Source organism: Lynx canadensis, chromosome C2 (assembly GCF_007474595.2).
Source record: "Lynx canadensis isolate LIC74 chromosome C2, mLynCan4.pri.v2, whole genome shotgun sequence".
In the NCBI taxonomy this organism is placed as follows: Eukaryota; Metazoa; Chordata; class Mammalia; order Carnivora; family Felidae; genus Lynx; species Lynx canadensis.
The window spans coordinates 31883049-31905521 of NC_044311.2; the positions used below are offsets into that span (position 1 = coordinate 31883049).

The following is a 22473-nucleotide window of genomic DNA, read 5'->3' on the forward strand; positions in this document are numbered from 1 at the left end:
AAAATTGCCAGACAAGTCAGTATAGTTGGAGATTTCAACAACTTCTCTTTCAGTAACTGACAGAACTAGATAGACAGTAAGGATACAGAAGAATTGAACAACACAATGTACTTTAATCAATATATAGAGAACCCTCCACAAAATAGCAAAATGGGCATTTTTTTCAAGTGCACATGAAACTTCTCCAGGACATACCATATGATAAGTGAGTAAAATAAGATCCAATAAATCCAAATGGATTACAGTTACATAAATTATGTTGTCTGACCATAATAGAATTAAAGTAGAAATCAATAACAGGAATCGGGGAATCCCAAAATATTTGGAAATTAAATAACACTTTTAAGGACACATGGGTCAAAGAAGAAACCAAAGGGAATCTGCAAATTACTGTGAAATGAATGAAAATAAAAGAACATATGAAAACGTATGAGGTGCAGTCGAAGCAATGCTTAGAGGAATATGTATGCCTCAAGTCTGACATCAGTAATACAAGTTTCCACCTTAAGAAACTAGAAAAAAACCAAACCAGAGCTTAAATAGAAAGAAGGAAATAATAAAAGACAAGAGTAGAAATCCATGAAATAGAAAATAGGAAAACAATATGAAAGAGTTCATGAAACCTAAAGTTGGTTCTTTGTAAAGATTTTAAGATAAATCTTTAGCTGGATTAAGGGGGAAAAAAAAGGCATACATTAACAAAATTAGGAATAGAGGAGGCATCACTACAGACACTACAGAACTTAAAAAATTACAAAGAAATATCATGAACAATTTCATCCCAATAAATTTCACACCTTAGATGAAATGGAACAAAATCCTAGAAAAAGTCAAATTACCAAGACTGATTTAAGAAGAAATGGAAAATCCGAATAGACTATATATCAACTAAAGATAATGAACTAGTTATTAAAGGTCTTCACCAAAGGTCCAGGTCCAGATGGTTTCACTGTTAAATTCTGTCAAATAGTTAAGGAGAAAAAAATATCAGTGTTTCACAAATACTTTCAGAAAATAACAGTAAAGGGGAACACTTCCAAACTTGCTTTATAAAGCCAGTACTACCCGATACCAAAGCCAAAGATACTACAAGAAATGAAAATTACAAACCAATATCCCTTAAGAGCTTCAATACAAAAATTATTTTTAAAAAAATTAGCACATCAAATCCAGCAATATATAAAAAAGATTATAGGGGCGCCTGGGTGGCGCAGTCGGTTAAGCGTCCGACTTCAGCCAGGTCACGATCTCGCGGTCCGTGGGTTCGAGCCCCGCGTCAGGCTCTGGGCTGATGGCTCAGAGCCTGGAGCCTGTTTCGGATTCTGTGTCTCCCTCTCTCTCTGCCCCTCCCCCGTTCATGCTCTGTCTCTCTGTCCCAAAAATAAATAAAAACGTTGAAAAAAAAATTTTTTTTAAAAAGATTATATACTTTAAGTGGTGTTCATCCCAGGAGCAGAAGGCTGGCTTAACACCCAAAAGTCTATTGATTTAATATACCATATTAATAAATGATAAGGATGCCTGGGTGGCTCAGTCAGTTAAGCGTCCGACTTCGGCTCAGGTCATGATCTCACCATTTGTTAGTCTGAGCCTCGAGTCAGGCTCTGCGCTGACAGCTTGGAGCCTAGAGCCTGCTTCAGATTCTGTCTCCCTCTCTCTCTGCCCCTCCCCTGCTCATGCTCACTCACTCTCTCTCTTCTCTCAAAAATAAACATTAAAAAAATTTTTTTAAATAAATAAATGACAAAAGTAATTTCCATAGACACACAAAAAAGCATTTGACAAATCAAACATCCAGTCACAATAATTCTCACTCAAGTAAGGATAGAAGGGTAGAAGTAAGGATAGAAGTAAAGATAGAAGTAAGGATAGAAGGATCCTTAACAGGATAAAAGGAATCTACAGTTAAATCATACGGTAAAAAACTGAATGCCTTCCCCCCCTAAGATCAAGAACAAAGCAGGGATGTTTCTATTCATAATTTCTACTCAGCACTGTAACTTAGGTCCTCCTATCTTCTGCAGTAAGACAAGAAAAAGACACTGAACGTGTTCAGATTGAAAAGGAAAAAGTGTAACTATTCATAGATTATGTAACCTGACAACAGTAAATACTAAGAAGTCTACCTGAAAGCTGTCAGAACTAATGAATTAGCAGTTATCAAGATCTCAGAATACAAGTTCAATATGCAAAACTTAGTCGTATTTCCATATACTAGCAGTGAATAATCCAGTAGGGAAATCCAAATAAAAATAATTCTACTCACATTTAACATCAAAAAGAACAAAATACTTAAAAATTAACATAACCAAAGAACTATAATACTTGCACACTGAAAACTGCAAAACAGTGCTGACCTAAATGGGATTAGGAAGTTAAGTATTGTTAAAATGTTGGTTCTCCCCAAATTTACAGATTTACCAAAATTCCCTATCAAAATCCCTGCAGGCTTTTGTTGTAGAAATTGGCAAACTGATCCTAAATTTTATGTAGAAGTGTAAAGTACCTAAAATAGCCAAACTCTTTTTTAAAGGAACCAACTTGAGGCACCTGGGTGGCTCAAACATCCAACTCTTGATTTCGTCTCCAGTCACAATCTCATGATCAAGCCCTGCGTTGGGCTCCATCCTGAGAGTAGGGCCTGCTTGGGATTCTCTCTCTGCCCCTCCTCTCCTGCTCACACTCTTTCTCTCTCTCAAAATAAATAAACATATTTTTAAAAATAAAAATAAATAATAAAAGAACAAAATTGAAGGACATAGTCTGATTTCAAAATTTACTATAAAGCAAACAATTGAGACACCTTAGCATATTAGCATGTATATACATAGATCAATTAAACACTCTAGAAATAAACCCTATTATGGATGGCAAATTTTTAATCAGTGGAGAAAGAATAGTCTTTCCAAAAATGATGTTGAAATAACTTGATATCCATAAAAAGAACCAAAATCCATACCTCACAGCATATGCAAAAATAACTACACGTGGATAAAAGACCTAAATGTGAGAGCAGAAACTCTAACACTTCTAGAATAAAACAGAGGAGAAAATCATTGTGACCTTGGATCAGGCAAAGAGCAATAAAAAATTACTTTTAGATTAAATGGACTTCCTTTAAAATTAGAAACTATTGCTCTTCCAAAGGCACCATTAAGAAAAGGAAAAAATTGGGAGAAAATATTCCCAAAACATCCTGATAAAGGAAGGATTCATATCCAAAATATATAAAAAGATTTCTTACAGCTCAGTAATAAAAAGACTAATAACCTAATTTTTAAACAGACAAAAGATTTGAATAAATACAATTAGAGATACAAACAGCAACTAGCTATATGAAAAGATGCTCCACATTGTTAGACATTAGAAAAATACAAATTAAACCCACAGTGAGATATACCACAGTGTAGATACACCAGCTAAAATCACTAGTTGGCAACAATGTGGAGAAGCTGGAACTTCATACATTGAACTGATGGTGATGTAAAATTATATATTCTCTTTAGAAAATTTTGGCAATTTCTTAATAAGTTAAACATACACTTATCATATGAATCAGCAGTTGCACTCCTAGGAATCTACCCAAGAAAAATGTTTACCCAAAGACTTGTCCGTGAATGTTTATAGCAGCATTATTCATAGTTGCCCAAAACTGGAAATAATCCAAATATCCATCAAACTGGTAAACTGATAAAATATATCCATAAAATGGAATGCTACTTAGCAAAAAAAAAAAAAAAAAAAAAAGGAATGAACCATTGATAAACACAGTTTGAGTGGATCTCAAAATAAGCTAAGTGAAAGAAGCTAGACAAAAAAGTATAATCCATTTGATTGCATTTATTTAAAATTCTAGAAAATGCAAATTAATCTATCATGACAACAAACTAGTGGTTAACTTGGGGGAGAGGAGCAGTGATTATATAGGGGCATGAACTTTGGTTGGGAGACAAGGGAATGGATAGTTTTGTGATCTTGAATGTTGTAATGCTTTTACAGGTATATACACAAAGTCAAAATTTATAAATATAAGTAACCCATTGTATGTCATTTATATGTCAATATAGAAGACCTAATACATGCAGTAACATGGTTGAGTCTCTCAAAAGTAACACTGTGTGAAAGAAGCCAAACACTAAAGACTACATATTATATGATTCCATTTATATGAAATTTCTAGAAAAGTCAAATTATATAGCCAGAAAGCAGATCAGTGGTTGCCTAGTTCCAGGAATGAGAGTGGAGAGTGAATCCAACAGGCACAAAGGAGAAGAGAGGCAGATGGAAGAATGAAAATTAGATTGTGGTATTGTTTGCACAATTGTAGAAATTTACTAAAACACACTGAACATTTAAGATCAGTGAATTACATATGCCATGTACGTTATATTTCAGTAAAATATTTAAAAAGCACAAGTCAAAAAGTTCTTGGCTTATTGGCAACAATCTTTTAAAAGATAATTTGTTAAAGGATAATATTAATTCAGTAAATGACTGCTGTCCTACTATATACTAAGCATTATCGGATATTGGAGAACAGACAGGATTCCTGCCTAAGCAGGGAAAACAAACAGATGCAATTAAAGTATTTTAACTGCTTCTCATAGAAGTATTTTTTTCCAGTTGTGGTTCTCAGAGTGCTTCTCATAGAAGAAGCACACCTACACTAACACCTCACTCTAGGCTCACTGTCCAGTAAGATAAGCACTTTCAGATATTGTTGGTAGAAAAATTGGCCCAACCTCCCTGGAAAGTGATTTGACAATATGTAGCAACAGCCTAAATTTATACCCTTTCACTCAGGATTCCAGTTTGGGGTATCTATTGTAAATAATCAGAAATTTGGATAGAATTGTTCTATCCAAACAACTGGCATTGGCCACTGGTCATTCTAAAACTTAAAAATCAAACTAACACAAATGTACAATAATAGAGTAGTTCAATAAATCATGGTGTCTATGTGTCATATTATGCAAACATTTAAATTTTGTGCTTACACAAAAACTAACATGGGGGGGTTAGAAAATTATAATTTCATTATTACAAATCTGTACATCTATATATACAATCTAAAAGATAAGGCTACAAAATATTAACTCTGGGCTGTGGGATTGCAAGTATTTTTTTTATACTGGTCTATAATTTATAAGTTCTTTTAACAAATATACATTACTTGAATAAATAGGAAAAAGAAGTGTTATCTGTTTACATAGGTAATATGTTTAAATATGTGATACACAGGTGATATGTATACACAGCAGAAGAGGTAGAAAATACAGATAAACAAAAAAACTTCATCTAAAATCCACCATCCAGGGATGCCTGGGTGGCTCAGTTGGTTGCGGGTCTGACTTTGGCATAAGTCATCACCTCACGGTTCATGAGTTTGAGCCCATTGGGCTTGCTGTTCTCAGCACCAAGCCCTCTTCAGATCTTCTGTCCCCCTTTCTCTTGGTCCCTCCCCTGCTCATGCTCTCTCTCAAAAATAAGTAAGACATTTAAAAAAAAATTTTTTTTAGTGATAAAATAAAACCCACCATCCAGAGATAGCATAGCCTGTCCTCCCTTCTAGACATTTCAATGCAAACAGATAATTTTACAAAAAATGTAATTTATACTACATACTGTTTTGTAACCTGCCACAAAAGGAGAAAATAGAGATAGCAGGCATCACTACTTAGAAGTTTGTTAGTCTAAAAAGAGAAACTGATGGCAGCTAGAGAGTAAATAACTGGCTCAAGCAGATGTTTTTTCCAGTTGTGGTGCTCAGAGAAGTGTGTCTGGAGGGAAGAGAGGGGAGGCATAGGGATGCAGACAGAAGTACAGGTGAGGGGTCACAAAAGGAGATGCAGGGACCAGGTGTAATGAAATTCGACCAGTGTATATGAGAGGCTTCTGCTGGACACTCCTCATGTTGTAGCAGATAAGATAAGGCCTCCATACAGCACACGTGGGTGATGAGGTCCTGCGGGCAGAGAAGGCTTACAATAGCCATACCCTGTAGAGTGAGAACTGGAATGTCAGAGGAATAGACCGGTTTACAGTTGTTAATAGCTGACTGATGTGGTTTTCAAAAGTAAGGCCAGACTCAGAATCCCAAGGTTACACCACCTTGAGATGAAGCCCTCAAGAGGAATTACGAATACATCAGGGTGAGTCTGTAAACAAAAATTACCAGACTCAAATATTAGAAATGGAGGAAGAATGGCAGTACTATGGAAAGAGCAGAGGCTTAGGAAGGAGCCAGATAGATCTGGTTCTCCCTACCACTCACCAGCTGGGCAGGTTATCTGACTCCTGAAGCTCAGTTTCCAAAGACACCAGCAACTACCTTACAAAGTGGTTGTGAGAATCTAAGATAATATATCTAAACACCTGGCACATAGTAGATACCTGATAAATAGTAGCTATTACTACTGTTACTACTCCCTGTATGGGAAGAGAGGAGATATAACATCATGGTTAAGGGCATGGAATTTGGAGTTAGACAAACCTAATAATTTCAAACCCTTGCTCTAGCACTTACTAGCTGTGTAATCCCAGGCATCCAAGCCTCAGCATCATCTATACAACGAGGATACCACCTGCCACACTGAGCTGTTTAAATTGAAGGATTAAATAAATAAGACCATGTGTAAATATCTTTATACTTTGCACTTAGGGATAGTACCTATGTAATCAATAATAAACAATGGATATTATTACTACCACCTCTGTGATCTTGGCCACATTACATAACCTCTCTGAACTAAAATTTAATCAGCTATAACATCACCATTCCACTACCCACCTTATTCCCGTCATTCCCAGGGCACACAGTTGGCACACAGTAAATATCTGTTACATAAACAATGGGACTATACTGAGGATTGGAGATAATGCATATAATGTATCCAACAATGGCATATAAATGCTGGAAAAAATGGAGTTGTTTCCCACTAGAATCTGGGCTCCTCCAGGGCAAAGAACACTGTTTCATTCATCTGTTAATAACAGCACCTAGTAAAATGTTAGGGACGTAGGAGATCCTTAGCAAATGTTTACTGAGTGACACAGAAGGCAACAATCATCCAGCAGTCACCCTCACCTCACTATAAGGATAACTGCAGGAGTCCAGACATTTTGACCCTCTAAGTACAACTTGAAATTCTCCATCTACTTTTATCATCTAACAAACACCATAAGTAGCCTTTGTGCCAGGAACCTGTACCACCTGATTCAAGGTTTGTACTTAGGTGATGCTTTCAAGAATAACCTAGTAATGACTCCAGATTTCAATGAGGTGAAAGACTGCAAACACAGAAGCTGCAAAAATTGTGAATTATCAGTTCTAACATACAACGTGATCACAGCATACAACACCATTTGTATAAATCCAAGGTAATGAATGGTCATAATAGAGGAAACCAGATAGGGTACCAGTTACATAAACCAGTTCAACTGTATGTGCCACCTATATGAAGATAATAGGTTAGGATGCCAAATTCCTTATAATTAACATTTTTATGATTTCTGCAATAAAGAAATTGCAGAAAAAACTTCAGCAATAAAACAATTATGTAAAGCAGGCAAAAGGGTCCTCCATGTTGTTATATTAGGAAACTGACACCTGTTTTGTGTTTTTATTGATTAGTAGAGAAATATAAGCTTGCTGCACAAAAATTGTAAAATATAAAGAGATTTAAATCACCCTTGGTTCAGTCATCCAGAGATAACCATTATTTACACTTTAGTATACTTCTTTTTGATGCTTAATTCTACTAGGGTGTTCAAAAATATGACTTTTAATGATTCAGAAGTGTTCTCAAGCAGTAACTCACATCCATTTCCCTATTATTGGACATTTAGAGAATTCAGAACTGTGCACTACTGAATATTTTTAAAGGTAGCTTTTCCCCTTATATTAAATATAAATATATGAATTATTCCTTTAAAGAGTTGTTACTTCCACCAGCTTTGGAAAAGAAGGTGCTGTAGGTAAAAAAGGCCAGTCCCAAACCCACCAAATCATCTTCCAGGACTGCAGCTAATAAGAGTCAAGTGTGGAGTAAGGAGTTGTGTGGAGCCTGACTGTCCTCAGCAAAGTGGGAAAATTTAAGAGGAGCAGGCATAATGGGGCAGGAGGGGGAAGGGGAGGTGACATGTATGTATATTGGGGCATGAGAAGAGAAAAAGGAATGACAGGAATTAATATTCTAAAGCATGAGTTACAGCCTTAAAAGAATAGTCTAAGTTACGTTTTATAGTGCTGATTAAACAGCACCTTTATATAGACCTGAATTTAATAATATAGTTTTAATTTTTTTCTGCATTGAACAAATCAGAGCCCAATTTTATTTCAATAGATATTCACTGGCACTTAATCAATGCCAGGCACTGTGGTTAGTAATAAAAATGAATGAACCCTATTCCTCCCTTCAAGTTCATAATTAGAATATATTTAAACCCAAATTTTTATGCTATCTACACACGAACTAAGTAAGAATAAACAACAGATGGCTTACGACCCTAGGGAACTGCAAGAGACCAAAAAGGAAGTGCGATCAACTTCTGAGGCAAGAAGAGTGGGTAGTAGTACATATTAAGAAACTTTAGCAAGAGTTGGAACAAAATTTCTAGTTACTGAATGGGTCAATAGGGAAATTCATTGATCCAAATGTCCAACTTCCCAAGTATTTCAGTTAATCCATTTTACGTAAGTGCTTTAGGATTTAAAGGTGTAAAGGTAAGATTGATCCATTCCTATTTCTAAAGCATTAGAGACTCCAAATTAAAGAACTACTTAACATTTTATTCTATGCTTATAGCCAACATGTGTCTTAAATTTCCTCAAACCCTGAATCAGATATTCTTGCCCTTTACCCCTGAAAATAGAATCCCAAAAATAGAATCAGACCACAATTCCCAAATAAACCCTGAAACCGCACAAATCCTTTTTCTGACCATATATGTGCCAATCATTATTTCTACTAATTCCAGGAATCAGCAGAACCAGCCTTAATACTTTTGTCCAGAAATTGCTCATCTGAGAGGGAAAAACTTAGGGGAACAGGTTTTTAAAGGCAACATATTGCTAGGAAAAATATATGACCATTATTTTTCCTTATACTAACAACACTGTTAATACTAGGTTAAATTTCTTCAGTTTGATACGTAGGCTTTCTAATGAACTATTTGTGAACCCAAGGAGTTCTACTTCAATCCTCTGACCCTGCTACTCATTCAAAAATAGCCAGTTAACAGAGAATATTTCATAAAATCTTCATTTGTGCCCAGAGGAATCCCAGTTACCTACAAGTAAACCTGGAAGTGGTCATTTAGAAAGAATCAGCTCGCTCTCTCAGGAATTTTTCTAGAGAACAGGATAAAGTTTAGACTCTCACAGTTCTAACTTAAGTGACTTCAAGATGACTTTTGCACTCTCACCATTTTACTGACTTCAGCCTTCCCTGACAACTCAATGTATCATTTCACAAGAGCCTTACTTAGGACATCATTTTTTAGTAATCATTTTGAGCATCTAGTGCCAGGCACTATTCTATAGCCCAAGGAAATTAGTGAGTTGGCAAATGGATATTTTATAATCAAGTGGAGAAGACAGACATTTAATTATGTAATTGTGAAGGAAACAGAGTGAGCCAATAATGGAAAGAGACTTACAATTTAGGGTGCTGAGAAAAATTCCTGAGATGATGAGAACCTACAGGTTAAGAAGGAAATCGCTCTGAAAAAAGCAGGGAGCAAAAATGTTCTAGGGAGAGGGAAAAATATATTCAGTGGCTCTGAGTCAGGAAACAAACAGTGTGTTGAGGACATTTTAAAAGGCCAGTATGACTGGAATATAATGACCAATAGGGAAATACAGCTGGAAAGATACACAGGAGCCAGATCATGCAGGGCCTCGGGAAGCTATTGAAAAAGAATTAAGAAAGTAATATAATCCCATTTCCAGTTTTTGAAGATAGTAATCTTCAAATTGCTAGTGGTACAAGAATAGAAGCAGGGAGACTAATAAGGAAGCCATTGCAAACATCTGAATAAGAGATGGTCATGGGGATTAAAGAGGGTGCTTGTGATGAGCACCAGCATTGTATGAAGTATTTAATCACTATATTGAACACCTGAAACTAATAGTACACTCTACGTTTACTGGAATTTAAACAAAAATTTAACAAAAGAGATGGTAGTTACTCAGGCACTGGGAGCCAAGAAACTTTTAAATGACCTTTCAGATTAAAAGATGAGAACAAGTTAACCAAAAGGTAAGGTCACTGCAGGCCACAGAAGAACATGTACAAGGGCATTAGGTCCCAAGACCAGAACCCATTTTGACAAGCTAAAAAGCCTGGTATGGCAATAGCAAAGGGTATGTGGCAAGAGTGAAGGCAGAAGACCAATTGTTAGAAAACTATTGCAATCCAAGCAATGAAATACAGTGCCCTGAACTAAATCAGTGGCAATGGGGAGAGAGGGGCAGGACTGTGTCCATGTATTATTCTAAGTGGTATAAGAAACTGGCTGGATTTGAAAAGGGGAAGGCAAAGGAGGGAAGAGAAACTTGGGAATCACTGGATTTCTGGCTTTAAAGGGGTAGATTATGGTGGAGCCAGGGTGTGGGAAGGAGGAGTTCAGCTTTGTATATACTGCCATAATGGAAGGGCCGTAAGAGTAGGTAGTTGGATACATGGCAGTCTCCAGCTTAGAGGCTGAGGCTGGATTTGTACATTTAGAAACTGCAGGTAAACAAGTGGTGGATAAAGCCATAAGAAAGAATGACCGTCCAGAGAAGTACAAAATAAGAAGAGCTTAGTCCAGAATTCGGGGATGCATTAACACTGAAGGGGCAAGAGTTAGAGCAGTGTTTCTCAGTGCCACTGATGTTCTAAGCTGAATAATTCACTTGTGAGGTGTTGTCTGGCACATTATAGGATGTTTAGCAGCATCTCTGAACTCTACCAACTAGATGTCAGTAGAGAACCCACCCGGTTGTGACCATCAAACATGCATCCAGACATGGCCGAATGTCCCAGAGTGGGGGGAATCGCCTCCATTTGAGAAACACTGAGGTAGAGTACGAAAAGTCTCCAGGACACTGATAAAAAAAATTCTAGGGGTGCCTGGGTGGCTCAGTCCATTAAGCATCTGATTTTGGCTCAAGTCATGATCTCACAGTTCATGAGTTCAAGCCCCTCATCGGGCTCAGTGCTGACAGTTCAGATCCTGGAGCCTGCTTTGGATTCTGTCTCTCTCTCTGCCCCTTCCCTGCTCATGTTCTAAAATAAACATCACAAAAAAAAAAGACAAAGATTCTAAATGAGCTCCCTCAATCCAGACTTGGTGCCTTGAAAGTGCAAAAGAAATGCAGGTGGCTTTCCTCTGTATGCAACCCACAGGGCATTAGGATATCTTTAGGTACTAGATTGGATCAAATCCATTGCTAGAAATCCCATTTCTGGTATGAGGCTACAATGGGAAAAAATACTTTTGTAAAAATTTGTATTCACAAATAACATACACAATGTGACCCTGACCCCTTAATAGGATTAGGTGTCACCATCCTGCTCCAGTAGTAAGCCCGAACACTTCTCTATCATGAAAATAGTAGGTCCTCTCACCCAATCTCCACTTGACCCTTATGAGGGGGTAGGAACTGCTATTACCTCATTAGTTGAGGAAACTGATGAAGAGGTGTTAACATACCCAAAATAACATTAAGTGATCAAACTGAGATTGGAACCTGACTTTTCCAAAGCCCATGCTCTAAGGCTGTAAACCACTTAACCATTATTCCAGATGGCCTCCATTATAGTACAAGCTCGGTAGGAAGGGGCTAGATATTTATTGAACGAGTCTCAGTTCAGACCTCTTGAACTTACTCCCAGATCTGCACTGAGAAGAAAATGTCTTTCACTCTTGACAGGAAATAAGCACAACATCTGACACTGCATTGCCAGAATTAGCTTTTGAGAATTTTGGTCCAGTAATGGAGGCTCAACCATCAACCCTTAAAGCGAAGTTACCCTCCCTTCTGCCGCCTTATCCAACAGATGCCAGTTACACTGAGGCCTCAAGGAGATGGGGAGAAGAGTAAAAACAAAGTATAGAATGGGGTATTTCTGCAAAATGATGTTGTAAATAATATTTGATAGGATCATGAATTGGTACTCAAGAAGTTTTCTAAACATCAGCTAGGCTTTTTGTTTGTTGGTTTAGTATTCTCTACCCTCTATTCAAAAATGTTTTAGAGTTGAATAGGTACCACCTCTACTATTGGGTATACCTGTCTCACCACAGGTTACATTAGCCAGCCTTGGTACCTTTTTGATGAAAGAACTATTATGTTCAGGAATTTCTGCACAGATACTGTGTAAAAAGTCCTTGCAAATGGTAAGGTTTTAATAAGCTTGGTGATGCCAAATACTGTAACAAACATTGGTAATAACTATCATGTATATTTCTCTGGGCCTAGATGTAGCCTCAGCATATTATTTATCAATACTTCAAGCAGCCATCATTCCCACTAGATATAATATTGTCATCCCTGCTTAAGGCCACCCTCAAGAATAGCCTGGAAAATAATGGAACTCAGGGGATTCCAAGAACTTCTAAGGGGAGTAGGCAGAGGGAATATGCTGGGGAGTTCTGTAAAGAATGGAAGGAAATCCATGAATAGGCTTTAACCTACTCTATGTACGCACTTGCACATCTAAATGTACTTCTTGGAAACCAAAGAAGCTATAAAGCAATTTGAGCTGAACATTCCCCACTCTGCATGAAAGCCACTTCAATGAAGGCAGTCATATAAAGTTGTACTTTATGGACCTCACACCCTCCCTAACCTAGTTGCCTCCATAATGCTCTCATTCATACCAGCGCTCCTAGGGAAAGCTAGATACAGCACATTTTCAACAAATCCTAACATGAACTTGGGCTTTAAGGAACACAGAAAGTATGTTTTCTATTCTAGATGAAACCATGGTCTCCTCCAGCATGGTTCAGTTGTTCACAACTGTCATTTAGCAACTGAGGGTACTTTTGCAAGCTGGTGGTTTCCAGTCTCTAGTTTGCCATATTGACTTCTACCCAAACAACGAAGTTTTTTTTTGAACAATCGGTAACTCACTTTTGTTTGTTCTTTCAGCTCCTTTGAAGATTATGAAACGGAAGAACCTGTCTCTCCCTCTGAAATTGGAAACAAAGGCAATAAAAGTCAAATAGTAACCTCAAGCCTTTCAGAGAAATGTGGAAAGCTTCAGTCAGTGGATGAAGAATAGCTGCCAAGATCTACATGAAAGAGATATGTATTTTAAATCTTTTTCTTGTGGAGATGCTCCAGTTTGCATACTGCTTTTTAAAGGCTTTGATTTCTGCAAGTGTGTATCTGCACTAGGAACTTTAAGACATTAAGCAATAGATCTGGATACACATGCTCAATTTGGGGGACTCCTCCAGTTTGCCTCGAACCCCTTACAAACCTTTTTCTCCAAACAAATACAGTGATATACATCACCTTCCAAAGTCTGTGAATCTGCACTCTTCACCCCTGAATGTACCAGCGATCTCTTGGGGACAGTGCCAAGCACAATTCTCTGCACAAAAGCAGGAGTTGCCTCTGTTGTCCAGCATCCCTGAGGTCCCTCAGGGCTCCTATGGAGCCCAGAAGAAGCCTTCACTTGCAGAAAACTTGAGTCAGAAAAACTCTGGAACTTGAGAAAGCAGTTAAAGGGCCTCCAGAAGTGACTTACCCCTGGTAATAAAAGCACTGCCAGAACATCTCAGACTTTTTAATATGTGTACTGGAGTTCAAAGATCTTGAACTTATTACTTGGTTTAACGTAATTTCACAATGACCTGCCAAACTGCTAGTCACTTTACATCCTCAGGTATTGTAACCACTGGGCCTTCCAACCTTGCTGGCAAGCTCTGCATAATCTCTCCCCATCCTGACTGTGGATCTTATATAAAATAGGATGAAAAACACTTCTAACTACAGAATTTGACTCATACTTGAAAAAATTTCCTTTTAACTTATCTAACATTTGTGGAGAATTACTGAATGACTTATTAATCCTCAAATTAGTTGATGCCCCCCCCATCTACACTTCCTATCAGAAGGCCTACTTGAAGACTTAGTGATACATGAAAATTTTTACTAGATGTATTCATCACTGAATATTACACTAAGCCAACAGTAAAGGCCTCAATCTAAACATTATCCATTCGTGTTGAAAACAAACTATTTCAAATATTCCATCACCTCAACATTTAGCACAAAAATGGAAGAAAACCATGATGCCACCCATAAAGGAAACCAGTTTCATCTTTACTATATAGTAGATGTGTTCATTACAGAATTCTACCTTTTTTTTAGCAAGCCACAATGCAGCCAAATCCTGCAATATCCTTAAAAACTGAAAATAAATTATTTAAAAGGATGGAAATTTCTAATAGCGTAAGTGAAAGAAACCCCCAAGAAACTTTTTAACAACTATCTCTGTCAAAGTCATCACCTTTTCCCTGGGTTTTCTGCTTTAACCACAGTCCTGAATGTCAGAATAGCTTCCCTTGCCACCCTGCTTTGGTTCCCCCTTACTGGTATGAAAAGTCAAACAATGAAAAAATCAAACCTTGGGCTATGGTAGGCAAAAAGTGGAGATAAGGGCAATTTAGGAAATGCACCATCAACCGAAAGTTATTTTACTGATACAGTTTGCTGTTATTTTACCTTTTATGATCAGAACTAATCTTCCATCTAACTGTTACACAAAGCATAAATATTAAAATTTGGTATCTAACAGTTCACAAAGAACTAAAAGCTTAAAAATGACTAAATTTTTAGGAAAAATTATATGCAGTAACTTAAATAGACTAGTAAATTAGGATTAAAAGTTTATGTATTTGTGATACATGAACTTTACCATCTATCTCATCCACCCTTTTACCAGGGAGAGAAAGCAATTTTATTTCACATAAAATATTAAAAATAATTTTTAATTAGCCAAGATAGGATTTAAAGGTTTTATTATCCATAATGGTCTAAAATATTTCTAAGCCTCAACAAAAAGTAAAAAAATTCAATATACATTTGATTTTTTTTTTTTTAATACTATTTGGCTTTTTACCTCTGTACCTTGTGTCTCCTTACTGAAATCCTCTTGCTTTTACTTTGGTCTGTACTTTGTTTCAAAAGTCTGTAATTATAAAAAGTAGCAGCTAACAGTATCATTCCATTTAAGATAAAGCTATTTTAATTTAGGTTACCCAAAGTATCATATTTTCAGACAGAAGCGTTTTACTGTACTCCTAAGAGCTGAATGCAAGAAATGTGAATTCTGAGAACTAGGACAGTATATATATGACTTTCTGGTAAAGATTTCACTAAATATAATCATTACTGCCCAACTGGAAATTTCAAGTTTTTACAGTATCTCTGACTCCTTGATAAAAACTGAAGGTTATCATGGTCTTAATGCTAGTCAATGAAAAATTTCATAACATTAATTGCCGAGGTAATCAAACTAATGAAATTCCGTGTATTTTCTCTGCATCTTATCTATGTCACCGTGTCAAAGTATTTATAAAATTCTAGAATCTAATGAGGTAAGGCATTTGCTCAGTTTTTGGAAATGTTAAAGTGTGTTTGGGTGGAGAAACCTGCATGACTTGTTTTTGTTTTTCCCTTTTTGCAAAACTAAATAAAGACAAGTTGTCAAATATGAACCATGTTCACGAAGATAATCACTACACACTTTTGGTTTTATTCACCCTTGCAACTCATTTTTATGTTTGAGAGAGTAACACTGTAAATTTGAGTTTCAAAGAATAACTCTTTGAACCCCTGGGGAAAACTATAAAGAAAGATTTAGAAGGATAACACCTCATAACTGAGAAGGGATTTCCTCTGGAGAGGAATAAGGAAGAGGACTAGATATTGGGAATAAGAGGTTTACAAGGATCAAAAACTTTAGCCTTGTATATAATGTATTCTTTTTAAAAAACTGTACCTAAACTTTTTTAGAAAGGAGGGAGAAAAGTTAAAATATCATCCAAGTATTAGATTCCAACACTATACTTTGAACTCAGTATTCTCTAAAGCATTTTTGTATTTGTCACCTATGATACGGGAAAGAAAATTTTATTTTTCATCTAAGACTTTTCTTCAAGGTCACCACAGAATTGTTTCAAGAATACTAAGAACAAAAAGAAATTCTTTATCCTAGATCCATATTATAGCTCTGCACAGAAATGTAGACTTAATGAAGCTAACCAAAAAGATAAATCACCAGCTATAAAAATTCTCTATCAACTAAGGTGAAAGATCATTTGATTACGTACATTAATAACAAAGACTCAAAGAACAAATGTAGATGTGTCATATTAAAAGCTGTTATTGTTTTGGTGGTTTCAAATCCTGATAAAGTAAATCCAGTTACTTCAGTAATAATTTCTTAATCATCCCTAGTTAGCCATTGGTCAGCATTCCTAAATAACTCATGGTATAAAGAAAAACAATATAAAAATCAAGGCACTGTAATTAATTATTCTTCCCCAGATGTATATAATATAGGCCATTCAGAGCATGCTATCCCAAACTCCTCAGTATTCTACAACATAGAATTAGAAAACTAACATTTATTGATAGAATTAAGGTGTAATACAGGTTTCCAAAAATGTGGCAGTGAGAATACCAGCATAAAAAAGAGAAACTTGTGCTAAAAACAACCTGAATTCATCATTGGCAATATTACATAACAATCAAGGCCCTCACATACTAATGATTTCCACTTTGTCTATATTGCCAACCTCCCATGCATCAAAAAACACAAAACTAAAATTATCAAACTTGGGAAGCAATAAAGTATTCTATGAATTTTAAGATCATAATATTAGGAAAGTTTGGGAGATTTGCAAAATATATCCTAATCATCCATGTGTACAATCTCAGTTCTAGTCATTTTTGCAGTGATCATTAGTGAATAAAGAACAGATTTACAAGTTTATATAGCAGGGCATCTGAGTTCAACACAAAACTGTTACAAACTTTAGGCAAATACATGTTGCATAAGACACTGCTAACACTTAGAGGAATTAAATAAAATTCCAAAACTTGGAAAGCAAATAAAGACAAGACAACTAAGAAGCATTTTCCACCATTTACTCTTGTTATCAAAAATAGTTCAACTCTTCTTGCAAAACAAAAACAAAATAGTACATACTGGACACATACATCACATTTTCTTCCTATGGCTTTAGCCCACCCCCACCCCCACAACAGAAACAAAAAAAAAAAAAAAAAAAAAAAAAAGGCCCAACAACAACAAAAACAACTCTACCTGACCACATTCACAGAAAATGACACCAGGATACACTACAAAACAGAAGGAGGTGTCATCTGCTCTGTGTCCAAAGGTTTCTTCTCCATGTCTTGTACTAGGTGAGTAACCATCATTGAACATGCTGTGTGCCAAATCAAAACATAACTTCAACATGTCAGATCTCATCAGAGATGGTGAACGTAGTAGAAATTTGAAATTTTCCAGCAGTATTTTTCTTTAAATAAGCACTGTCAAAGCAGCAATTCTTCTTTTAAATCATAAGGTCATTTCTTTACAACCTAGTCAGTCCTTGTTTTGTTTGGGCTGTGCTCTTTTCAAGCAACTGACTAGATTTCCCTTCAACAGAATGTTTGTACTTGTCTCCCCCATAAAAATTAAAGGGAAGACATGCATTTAAACTGAAACACAGTTTGTGCTTTACATGCAAAAGAGCATTCTAAAAAAAACAACAACCTCCTAGCTTCAAACCTACCTAAATGCACAGGCTTCATAAAAAGGCATTTTTATTTGGCCTCTATAAAGAAGCCTTCATAACAAATAGCACCGAAAGAGAGAGAAAGAAAAGAGAAGGGGCATATTCAAAATAGAGGATGAAACTATCAGAGGAACAAAAAAAAAAAAAAAAAAAAAAAAAAGAATCAAAGAAGTGGCCAATAGCAATAAATACAATGCATAAATCTGGTTAAGTTTTGGGGCATTATTCCAAAATTATTTTAAATAAATCCCAACTTCTAAATAAAAATTTTTATAATTTTTTTTAAAATTCTGTCACATTTTATAATCTAAATTACCTTCAGAATAAAACTGCTCTTCTCCACTTCATTTATCTAATCATAACATTGCTAAAAGTGAAGGAAGGATTTCAAATTTTTTCCTAGAAATGAGTCAGACGTGAACTATAAAAGGGACTCAACTCAGAAGAGTTCTATAGCATAAACAGCTAAACATCTGCAGTCTGACAGAATTTCAGTTTGTTCACTTTTTAAAAGACAGATTTCAACATTCTAATGAGGGGCAAATTTTCTTTCATAATACTGCTGATTTAACAACTGCTACATACACCAGTAGCCAATTTTCATGATCAGAAATGGTATTACATCAGCACAAAGGTTGAGCTGGACACATCAGCTTTTCAACAGGAGAAACATCAATAGCATCTGAAGGCAGCACTGAGTCTCCTGAACAAACTAATGGCTACTTTTTCACAAAATATTAGCACAATCTTTATGGACTGACTAGATACCACTTCCTTACACTTTAATCATAAACTTTGATTATGCACAAAGCATGACCATAAACAATGAGGTTAATGTTATTTTCCTTGCCAAAGTTCATTTTGTATAAATCAGTTGCATCAGCATTTGTTCTCAAACTATGAGGTTCTGTAAGAACTAAGGACATATAGTTGTAGGGTTACTCCTCCATTATCTGCAAACTATTTCCCCGACACTAACACATATAACTTAGCAATGAAAACACTTGATACAAGTGATCTATATGCAGGAGCTCCGGCAAGTTAAACCAACAAAACCATAGCTGCCGTAAAACTGTAGCTATTTCCCTACCAGAGGTAGGTTTAAAGACCCACTGATTTAACAGTCGAATCTCATGTCTATAGCTTCATCCAAACTTTTATCATCATGTGTACTGGCAGCTAAAAACGTTGTTACTGGGGACCCTGTGACATTAATTACACTGGTGCTGGTACTAGCATTGCGTACAGCAATGCTAGTCACATTAATGCCCAAAGTGAGCCTGGTCTGCTCCAAGGCCTTTTCTGGCACAGCAAATGCCTCCAGCTTCTTCTCCCCATTGGCCATATAGGAGTTTTGGCAGCCACGACATATACAATCTAAGCAGGCTTTGCGGTTAGAGTAGCAAGGGCAGCGTTGGCCGCGGCATGTAAGAACACTTGGATTTTGAGTAGCACGCCCACATTTACACCCTTTCTTTTCCTGGGGTTTTTTATACACAGTCTTGGTAGGACTTCCTGGCATAAAATGGTGACTAGGAATCTTTTCCTTTACTGTTTTGTCTTTTTTAAGAATACCTGGCTTGGTTTTAGAGTGAGATTTCTTGGATCCATGTTCATGACTCTTTTTCATGCTTTTAGTAGATAAAAGTACAGTTTTGCTGATTTTGGGTGTTGTGCCTCCATTGGGAACAGTTGCTATAGGTTGAAGAGAAATTTTGCTCTCTCGTTTCACTGTCACAGGAGCAGATGCCCCCAACGTTGGGCCTCGGATAATAGTAGAAATTGGAAGTGGCTGAACCTTCTCACTGTCACTTTCTGATCTGGATCGTTTTCTATTCAATTTTGCTACTTTCGGAGTTGCTGCCGTACATGATAACCCATGAAGTGCAGGGCTGGTGGACATAAAAACATTATGGCTAAGAGACTGGGAAGAAAGCTGCAGAAAAGGTCCATTGGATACAGTGGCTTCCAAGTTGGGCTGCAAATTAGGGCAACAAACCTCTGTATTTGAAACAGTTTCTAAGCTGCGAAGCACTTCCTCAACACTCAGTAATAAAGAATCACCAGGTTTTATATCTTCACTGAAACTGCAGATATCAATGCCTGTGGAGCATAAGTCAGTGGCTACTGTGTCACAGACAGGTGGCAAGCTGTCGGACAGATCCTCAGTTTTTATGTCAACAGTGTTACATACATCAATTGTGTTTGAATGTTCAGGTGAAGGAATATTTATACCAAATCTATCTATCGAAAGCCCATTATAAGTAGGCAAACCATTGATAACAGAACTGCCAATAGCAATGCTGAGGGTGCTTTCAGATATTGGAGATAAACTAGCTTGAGGATCAGCTGTGGGTTCTGAGGTCGAAGGTAAAGGGGAATGTGTTAAACACAAAGTAAAGGATGAATCTGAGGGTTTTTCTGTCTCCTCACAAAACAATGATCCATCATTAAGCAAAGCCAAAATATCAGAAGAACAGTCGACCGCTTCTATTATATCCCGTGCCAATGTAGTCTGTGTTATATATTCACATAGTTTTTTGTAGCAGTTCACTAGGATGCTTAACTGCTTGTTTTCCTCAAATTGCTCATAGTCTTTGCACCAGCTACATGAAGGTTTCATCATCATTTTCTTGCCTTTACAAGGTTTGCAGACATAATGTTGGCAGGTGGAGTTGGTGGGTGCAATAGGATCTTGTAGCAAATGTCCTAAGAGGGAAAAAGGAGGAAAGCAAAGATTTTAGTAAAACAAACTTATGACTTCATATACTGAAGTTAAGATGAGATTTTAAGTAATCTATTGAGATGGGTTAAACTCACCAGACCAGGTAACAAAAAACAGATCTTACAGGAAATGGAAAAATACTCAATAGTGTACTTCACTTCCATGCCATATTCCCCATTCCTTTATCTCAAACCAGAATCTTCCTTGATTCTATGTTTCTCTCCCAAACAGTATGTTCTGGTCCACTTTCTTATGCTCTTCTCCAAAGGCTATAAAGAGGTGAAGATCAGTCACCAAAAGCACAAACTAAGCTTAAAACCCTTGGAACTTCAACCTAACGCAACACAATAATGCTACAACGTACTTAACAAAATCATACTGTTTATTTTGTATTAAACATTGGGAAAGAGAGACACTTAGTCCCCACCCTCATTAAACTCTGTTGAAGGGTATTAGTCAGTACCAAGGCATCTTCACCCAAAAAAGTATAATTTCAAACCATTTTACATTATATACACTAATCATAAACTAAGAAAAGATTAAAATATAGTTAAGATGAAAAAGAACTATGTTCATGTATCAAAAGAAAAAAGGAAGTACTACACTAAACTCAAATTGTTCTCCTACAGAAAATCAAAATACAATGGACAAAAAAAAATTATGTTTAAATGTTTCAAGAGGAAAAAGGGGGCATATTACCTGACTCAAATTCTTCTGACAAAATACAAAACGATCCTAGTCATAAACCACAAATATCTGAAGTAAAGCAGTATCGTATAAAAGTGAAAGTAGTCTTCCAACCAGATATAACTCCCAAATTAAAAATGACCTGTGTAGGTTGTGTGTCAGGAAGGGGAAAGCAACTAGATTCAGTCCCTATTTCCATCCTACTCCTCAAAGAAGCAATGTGCTTGGTCCTCAATTCAGGACAAATAGTTAGCTAAAATCAAAGCAGCACCTATTTTCTCATACAAACTATGTAATTTAAGACTCAGGCATGGGAAAGAAGGTACTTTGAATTATAGGCAAGTGGAATCAGCAAACCTTCTCCCTTAAAAGCAATTATAAACCTGAAATTTTTTTTACAAAATGAGTCATTTTCATTTCCAAAGACATAAAATTATTTGAGAAGCATTTATGTTTGAAAAATGCTTGATTTTTATGCTAATATGGATGTAAATTTTAAAAAATAAAATTTAAAAAAAGTAAAAATATTAAAAAATTTTTAAAAATAAAAAATAAAATAAATAAAGTAAAATAAAATAAAAAAATAAAATAAAATAAGCTTGATTTCAACTAACAACATTGAGAATCTGTGGTGTTCTGGTCTGGGGCTGCCCAGTTCTCCCTGACCACCACCCAGTTCCATCAGTGTTACCCTATGAGGACCAGAAGCTGCTGTGATGGCAGGGGACTCACTCCATTTTTAGTGCAGAGGATAAAGCCAAGACCCAGAGACATGATCACTCAAAGTGACTTCTCGGAAGCTACTCAGCTGGAGAAGGCAAACAGCACAGTTCTTAGCAGCCTGAGGCTGCATAAGCCCAGGTTAAACACAAGATGAAAATTCACCCCGGGGCGCCTGGGTGGCTCAGATGGTTAAGCGTCTGACTTTGGCTCAGGTCATGATCTTGCCGTTTGTGGGTTTGAACCCCACGTTGGGCTCTGTGCTGACACCTCGGAGCCTGGAGCCTGCTTCAGATTCTGTGTCTCCCTCTCTCTGCCCCTCCCCTGCTCATGCTCTGTCTAGGTCTCTCAAAAATGAATAAATGTTTAAAAAAAGGTTTAAAAAAAAAAGTTAAAAAAAAAAAAAAGAAAATTCATCCCAAGTTGATCTATAAATTCAATGTAATCCTTATGAGAATCTCAGATGAGTTGTTTTGTTTTTTTTTTAATTGATAGTTTCTAAAATTCTTAGGGAATCAGAGGACCTGGGA

At 36.5% G+C, this 22473-nt stretch overlaps 2 protein-coding genes across 6 annotated transcripts in view; one reads left to right on the forward strand and one right to left on the reverse strand.

The window, feature by feature from the left end:
- The window catches only part of PPP2R3A (protein phosphatase 2 regulatory subunit B''alpha), a 217902-nt gene extending 204628 nt beyond the window's left edge, over window positions 1-13274 (forward strand). For all 3 annotated transcript variants that reach the window (XM_030330466.1, XM_030330468.1, XM_030330470.1), the window contains one exon: window positions 13142-13274. In XM_030330466.1, the coding sequence (XP_030186326.1) occupies window positions 13142-13274 (133 nt within the window). The remainder of the gene's footprint in view (window positions 1-13141) is intronic.
- A 4163-nt stretch (window positions 13275-17437) lies between these two features.
- MSL2 (MSL complex subunit 2) overlaps window positions 17438-22473 on the reverse strand; it is a 35333-nt gene continuing 30297 nt past the window's right edge. For 2 of the 3 annotated variants that reach the window (XM_030330473.1, XM_030330471.1), the window contains exon 2: window positions 17438-20520. In XM_030330473.1, coding sequence (XP_030186333.1) covers window positions 18929-20440 — 1512 coding nt within the window. In that variant the 5' untranslated portion in view covers window positions 20441-20520 and the 3' untranslated portion in view covers window positions 17438-18928. Of the gene's footprint in view, window positions 20521-20631; window positions 20806-22473 lie in introns of all 3 variants that reach the window. The other variant, XM_030330472.1, reaches the window with a different exon arrangement.